The following is an 8,195-nucleotide window of genomic DNA, read 5'->3' on the forward strand; positions in this document are numbered from 1 at the left end:
CTTCAGGAAAGTCTTCACACCAAAGCACAGCACAAGAGCTCTCTGCAGAAACCAGCAGACACATGTGCATTGTCAAAGTGCTTATTCTGAATTGAAACATGGGTTGAGACGTTGAACAAAACTCAAACTAGACTGAAAACTCAAACTAGACCGGACTAGTTGTTAGTGCATGTGCTTATTCATAACAGAAGAGTCAAAATTCCGAAATAAGTAATAAAACACAGCAATGATCTGGTTTGAAATCTGAAATATGTTCAACAAATGTCCCTTGATGGCAAATGATGTGCTCTAGAGGTTCTCTGCAGAGAAGAGGTGAGCGATCATGTCAAGCTACTCAGAGATGGCTGACTCACTAGGTTTTATTTACTATTAGTAGAGGACATTTGTCATTCACTAAAAGCTGGATGAAACATGCTGAAACACAACATGTCTAAACATGTCCGTTATCTATAGATATCACAACAGTTGTTACAGTGAGAATTTTAAATGTAACATATAATGACAATTAAATTATTCGAATTTTATTTATTATTATTATTTGATAAATTATATTTGATTTATTATATATAAATAAATGTATATTAAATAATATGTAAAAAATATTAATAAAATAAAAATAAATGAAAAAAGGTTATATTATATTATATAGATTTTGTAGATTTTTTTTATTCAGATGATCATTTATATTATATGAAAAATGTGTGTGTGTGTGTATATAAATATATATATATATATATATATATATATATATATATTCATTTAATATAAATAATATAATTTATATTCATATAATTATATATATATAAATAAATAATTTATATTAATAATAATAATATATTTTATTAATATTTTATTTAATAAATAACTTTATTTGTATTATTTAATTATTCTATAATGTATTAATGATATAATAATATATTAATAATTTATTTAATCATTTATATTATTAATTTATACATTATAATTTATGTATAATTTTATGTGTTTTAGAGGTGTATGACTGTATTCTAACAATTAACGTATGTTAAAAGTAAAAGATTTTATGGGATTATAAGGAGATTTTCTGTAGAATTACAGTAATAAACAGTAATTATAGGATAAGAAATTACTTTTTACTTTTTACGTTTTTTTACAGTTTATCTATGTTTTTTTCTGACAGTATTTTTATGTTTTTAAACAGACGTTTTTTGGCACCCCTGCTGTCAGAAAATTCCCGTTTGTTTGTTTGTTTGTTTTTTTTTTTTTACAGTGAATAATTTGTTTAAGAATCTCATGCTACCTTTGTATCATAATATTTATTTATTTATTTATTTATTAAAACAGGCATCCAAACTGAAAAACATTGATTTAACTGAAGCTTAAGAGTCAGTAAACATAAGATTTATCTCAAAGGAATGTGTATTTAGCGTTTGGTATTCATTTTGAACTGTTTTCCCTTCACTAAACAACCAATGTGACCATTTAACCGATGTTCAGTTAGTCTTTACTGAACATTACCCATGTAAATTTCAAAGTTTGGCAACATCTTGTTACAAAAAATACATCAATGCTGAAGACTAACTGACACTGATTTTCAGTGGATTGTGGGAACGGGATAAAGGGTGACCCGAGCATGGTAACCTGGCTTCAAGAATTTACCCTTTGGAGGTGTGACATTAACCGCTGAAAGTTACTTTGTCAAAAAGAGATGCTTTATCCTCTGGACCGAAGCCCAGACTACAGCAATAAAGAGCTCTTCTCTGCTTCACGAACTGACAATTTAACCAGATGATTCAGCACTGAGGGTTGTTAGGGGGCTGTCAAAGACTCAATTCTCTTGTCACGATCAGAGCGTGCAAGGAGCAGCGCTGATACATTTCTCCCCCTCTCACCCTTGCCTTTTTTTTCTGTGTGAATACAGGTCTCTGGAGAGAACAAAGCTGGCAAAAAGTAAAGTGCCTGCATCCCTGTGTCTTCCCCAAGAGAACTGACTGCCTGGAGGAAGGTGCCTGCCAACCTCAGAGTTTACTCTTTTTTTTTTTTCTTTTTTTTTATTCCATCAAGATTTTGGATAATTTAGATGAATGTAAAAGAGAAAATTTTAATTAATGTTCACCAGACTCAAAAAAAATGAATTTTCACTGTTGTTAGTTTCATTCAAACCATCCTTGTTCACATTACTTAAAAACTCATAACTACATGAACTTAATTTAACTGAGTTGATTCTATTAAAAATGAGTATTGTCAGATTTACTTAATAAGTGTTTGTTCAGTCAACTTAGCATTGCAGAGTGAAAAGCACAAATTAATGTTGACATAACTAAATGGGCAGTGGATCCATAGTTCCCAGCATGCTTTGCAAGGGACTGCATTATGAGAGTAAATTTAGGGATTAACGTGTTATTTTATGTGTCTTTCAGTAAAAAGAAAATGTTGTTAGTTTATGTTAGTGTTTAATGTTCAGTTTTGTTGGACATTTAGAGGAGTTTCTGTAATGTTTTTGAATTTTGTAGTTACCATTATGCAGAAGAGTGTCACCTGTGTTTAGGCTGTGAGCACTCATATAGGCCTATGCATGTTTATAGGATGGAAATCCTGCTCTCAATTAAATTGAGTTTGTTCAATGAGGTTTTTTTGTTTTGTTTGTTTTTTGTTAATTTAATAAGGTAATTTAAATCTATAAATGTGTTCACCTTATGTAATAAACTTTTATAAATTTAACATAACATTATTAAGTAAACTGCACATATAAATATTATGTAACAGTGACAAATTCAAATGATTTGTATTTACTCAAAGAAATTTTGTCAGCTTTACTTGAATTTCTATTGTTCATACAACTAAATTGTTATTTGTACAAATTACTCAATATAGTTGCATGGAACCACTTGACACTGCTTTTTAAGTAAATCCAACAATTCATGCAATATGACAAGTTAATTTTAAAAGTATAAATAGACCATGCATTCTCTCAATTAGTTAATTAAAAAAAATGAAATTAAACAATGAAACAACTGTTTTAATACAACTTAAATTAAATCTAAAATTAATTATTAGCATAAATGTAAAAGAGAAGAGTTTTTATACATTTTAATCAATGTTTTGGTTTCACTAGTTCATTTTAAAGGTCATGCAAATGAATTTTAAAAGTACAAATAGACCATGCAGTCAATTAATTCAATAAAATAAAAAAAGTATTTTTAATTAAAGTCTTATTATTATCATTTTTATTATTATTATTAATAATTACATTTTAATTAAAATGTAAAAAGTAAACAATTTAAATTAAATAATTGATTTAGTAAAATTTAAATAAAATCTAAAAGTAATTATCAGTATTATTATTATCTTAAATAAAAATATTTTTTAATTTAATTTAAATTTTATTAAATAATTGTTTAATTGTTTATTTTAAATGTAATTTAAAATGTTTAATTTAATAATTATACATTATGAAAAATTATTATTATTATTATTATTATTATTACATTTTCATTATTAAATAAAATATGAATTAAATCTAAAATAACTAGCCTACCTCATCACTGACTCTTTTTTCCCCCTTGACATTCATTTCTGGCTTCTTGATTGTAATATATGAAACATGCTTCTTCTGTAAAGATGCTTTGAAACAATATTTACTGTAAAAAGCTATAGACAAATAAACATGAATTTAATTTTTTATTAATTTTATAATTTTTACTATTTTTAAAAATCATACAAATAATTAAACTACTAAAAATATTTAAAATAATAAATAATTGAAGTGGAGCATGTCACACATGAATACGGTTACTGTTTGGCACACACACACGCGCGCGCGTACGCACATGCGCACACACACATACACACAATGAAAAAGCTGCATTATCCAGGGTGGACACCGTGGCCAAGTGACCTGACAAAGTCACTATATAATGCCAGTATGTCACTTTAAGCCCATTTAAAACCTAGTCAACAAAAACAGTACAACTAAACAAGGTAACCTTAAACTCATTAACATTCATGGATATCAGTCATTCGGCAGCACAAAGTGCCTCAGGTGAAATGACGTATGCCTCTAGCTCTTACAGATAACTTAAAACAACTCAAAACCCGATGATATTTAACTACTCTCAGCCTCTCGATCCATTCAGCACATTGGTTTGGAGTGACAGAAGCTGTGCTATGGTCAAAGTTATGTGCGTGTAAAGCCCCCGAGAGGGCCTTAAACTGATCATTACCAGCGCCACATTGTTTATGAGATCAGAATAAAATTGAACAATTCCTGCGGGAAATTTCCTGTGGTTCTCAAAAACATTGCCCTATTATGAGTCACATGTATTGAGCATCCAATCACGGCACAGATTCAACAGATCATATCAGTTTTACAACCACAACACAAACACACACAGATTTGACATTGGGTTTATCAGATGTGCTTCCGATAACAATGTGAATACCACTGATGCTGCTCGTGCTACTAAGAATTATGTGTCATCAGAGGTAAGAGAGGTAAACGCATGCGTACACATTCAGTCATTGATGCGTACACCTCCCTAACGGACGCACAAAAGCATGACAATTGGGGAATGCTGTTACACAGACACACAATAAATCATAGGGTGGGGCAGATCCTCACTTGCACGCGTAGACCGCCATGCTCACATACTTGGCAAACATCAGAGGGGTATTGACAGTTAATCCCGCGGATATTAATAGCGTGTGGTGTGATGATGCACTACACCTAACAACACAACTTTGGACCCACTTAACAAAGAGGTTTCCATGGATATGAAAACCACATTTTTCCTGTTTCTCCAGTTGCCAGGGTGGTTCAGGAATACTGGTGGTACAAGCATGTCACCTGAACTTATTTATTGGGATCCACCTTATCACATATCTTCTGCTAGAATCTTAATCTTAATCTAGAGTCTTAATCTTGATGACACATAACCATGACAAAGATCAGTCTCATAGATATGTGTCACTGCTTATGTCAAACTCTAGTTCCAGTGTATGAAAACAAAGTGACAAAAAACTTCAACTTTTCATGACCCCAAAACTTTATTTACCCTATTAAAGCAGTTTTTTTTTTTTTTTATTGACAATGCCAGTAGGATAGTTCAGCTTAAAATTCTTTTTCATAATTAATTTTATTTAATGGAATTTTTCTTTTTGGAAAAAATGAAAATACAGTGAAAACCTGATATTCGTGATTGAAGAATGCTGCGATAAATTCAACCAGATATCTTAGTTAAAAAGTGTCAATTTCATATGAATTTCGTATGAATTCAAACTTTCAATTCTTCAATTTTTCTTTTTGGAAAAATTGAAAATATGGTGAAAACCTGATTTAGTTAAGAATTGTCAATTTTGCTTGAATTTCTTATGAATTCGAACTTTCAATTTTTCTTTTTGGAAAAATTTAAAATACGGTGAAAACCTGATTCTTTTGATTAATGAATGTTGTGATCAATTCTACCATATCTCATAAGAAAACAACTTTTTTTAGTTAAAGTGGCGATTTCATATTTCGTATGAATTTCAACTGTTCAGTATTTCTTTTTGGAAAAGTTGAAAATACGGTGAAAACCTCATTCTCTTGATTAAAGAATGTTACAGTAAATTCAATTGTCGATTTCGCTTGAATTTCGTATGAATTCAAACTTTCAATTTTTTCAATTTTTCTTTTTGGAAAAATTGAAAATATGGTGAAAACCTGATTCTCTTGATTAATGAATGTTGCTATATATATTCAAACAAATCTCATGAGAAAACAACTTTTTTAGTTAAGAAGTGGCAATTTCATATAAATTTCGTATGAATTCTAACTTTCAATTTTTCTTTTTGCAAAAATTGAAAATGCGGTGAAAACCTGATTCTCTGTTGCGATAAACTCAACCAGATCTCATGAGAAAAAAATTATTTTAGTTAAGAATTGTCAATTTTGCTTGAATTTCGTATGAATTCGAACTTTCAATTTTTCTTTTTGGAAAAATGAAAAATACGGTGAAAAAATATGGTGAGAAAACAACTATTTTAGTTACGAGGTGTACATTTGATTTGTATGAAAATGTACCGTTTTTAGAATAAAGTCAATATGATATCCACCCCAAACCTATCCGTCAGTAGGGTGTAAGCATATTGCACAAAAATGTACAAATTCATATAAGTTGGCCACCAATTCACCAAAAATTTGCGTAAAATAGCTATAAATTGCCACAAGAGTTGGATAATTGCTGCACTTTCTCTGTTTCAGTGCATGAAAATTAACAGTCTTGATCTGGATCTGGGCCTCAAGAGGTCTAGTCTTGGTCTAGGTCTTATGGTTTGAGTTTTAGGGGGGTTGTGATAGTCTGGGCCTTAAGGTACAGTCACATTTACCATTGTTCAGCAAATTTTTGCAGGCAAAATCCAGTCGTTTCAATAGGAATCAACGCAAATGGGGATTTTGTGTGAGGGCAAAGGATTTCCACATGCAGATTACAAGAAGTTAAAGCTGGTAATGTTGGTTGTTGGTAATGTAAAGTTGGTTGTTGATTCACTGTGTTAACCAACAGAAAGCTGTTTGTTTTGAAAGTGACTTCTGTGTGAAGTGTGCTGCATAATGTACTTTGCTACACTACTGACAATAGACAATTCACCTTTTTGACCGTGAAATTTTGTTAATGTGACTGCACCTTTAGGGGTCCGGCACTTATGGGGTCTAGCAATGGTCTGGGTCCAAGTCTTGATCTTGTCCTAACTCCAACGTCTTCTACCTGGAAATGTGGAAAAATCCTACAAGTCCTCACTGTCCGCAGGAATCTATAACACTTGTTACTCGGGACCTGTCATGTGACATGGGTCAGCACTTGAACTATTGACTGCACTGAACCACCTCACCATGTGCTGCCTGTAATGAGAAGCAATCATCTGTCCTACACGACAATGAATGGAGACTATTGACAATCCCATGACAATCCTAAAACAATAAGTGAAGGATGCACAGAAATCAGCCCTGAAACCCAGTTATAAGGCCATACGAGATAGCAAAAATCAATAACCAAAAGTTCGCATGACAGGGGGGCGTTCACACAAGACGCGTTTTTGTTTTCAAAACAGTTGGAGGGGAGCGCAACTAAATGGGAACCATGGTAACCAAGACGCGTTTATAAAAGTTGTTTTAAATAGATGACCGCGTAAAACCCCCAAACTCCTGGCGCAACTGACTGACGCATGAGTGTACAGAGCAAAAATGAAAACATAAATACCTTCCAACCAGCGGAGCTGTTACTATCCCCCTTGTCCTTAAAATAAGGGACGCTTTTCACCATCCAGTCGTAGATCTGAGACAAGGTGAGCCGTTTTTCGGGGGAGCTCTCGATGGCTTTGGTGATCAGGTCCGCGTATGACATATTCCCCCAGGCGTTGCGTCGGGACGAGCTGCTCTTGCGCTGCGCGGCGGCGGCGGCTGCAGCGGCAGCGGCCACCGGAGAGGAGAGCACGGGCACCTGTTGCGGGTGACTCGGGATTTGTTGCTGGTGGATGCAGTTCTCCTGGCACTGGAAATCGCCGCACAGCATAAGAGGCTTCTGATCGGGGTAGTCTTCATTCTCTTCCAGCAGACTGAGGTTGTTGATGAAGTCTGTGTTGCTGGAGGGCTCCTGCTTGACGGACGGAGCCGGGGACGATGTGTTGGAGTCTGCGGCGGCGGGGTTAGGGAACTCCGGCCGCGGGAGCGGCCAAGTGCAGGAGCGGGGTCTTGAGAGTGGCTCGAAGTCCGGGTCGATCTCGACCATCTGGTTTTGGGCTGCGTCAGCCATGGTACCAGCAATACTGTTTGCCTCTTAAAATGTCACATATGATTGTCAAAAGAAAAAAATGACGTGAAACGCGAAACAATAAACAGAAAGGAAATGCAGTTCCTACTTTAAACTGACTTGGTTACATTGGAAACGACTTGAAGGTCACAGTGTGGGTTGAACGGCATTAGATTTATGTTGTTATGAAGTTTTGTAATCCAGTCCAGTCCAGTAGTATGTGATAGTCCTCTTGCTGTCGCTTGTTGAATGTCTGTGTACTAAAACTCTAAGTGCGCTTACTGGAACTCACTATCATATGTCACCCGACGCCGCCCCCGTAGATGATTGACAAGTGCCAACAGCCAATCACAGGCGCGCTTTTGAAAGCGAAACAAGCCGTGTTTTCGTCCACTGAAACTAGTAAACAAACTTTCACGGAGTTTGGATATT

At 33.9% G+C, this 8,195-nt stretch overlaps 1 protein-coding gene across 2 annotated transcripts in view; it reads right to left on the reverse strand.

The window, feature by feature from the left end:
• Window positions 1-8,025, reverse strand: part of foxo1a (forkhead box O1 a) — a 48,055-nt gene extending 40,030 nt beyond the window's left edge. The window contains exon 1 of one of the 2 annotated variants that reach the window (XM_051863906.1): window positions 7,215-8,024. In XM_051863906.1, coding sequence (XP_051719866.1) covers window positions 7,215-7,766 — 552 coding nt within the window. In that variant the 5' untranslated portion in view covers window positions 7,767-8,024. Of the gene's footprint in view, window positions 1-7,214 lie in introns of both variants that reach the window. The other variant, XM_051863907.1, reaches the window with a different exon arrangement.
• Window positions 8,026-8,195: the final 170 nt, after the last annotated feature.

Source organism: Ctenopharyngodon idella, chromosome 15 (genome assembly GCF_019924925.1).
Source record: "Ctenopharyngodon idella isolate HZGC_01 chromosome 15, HZGC01, whole genome shotgun sequence".
In the NCBI taxonomy this organism is placed as follows: Eukaryota; Metazoa; Chordata; class Actinopteri; order Cypriniformes; family Xenocyprididae; genus Ctenopharyngodon; species Ctenopharyngodon idella.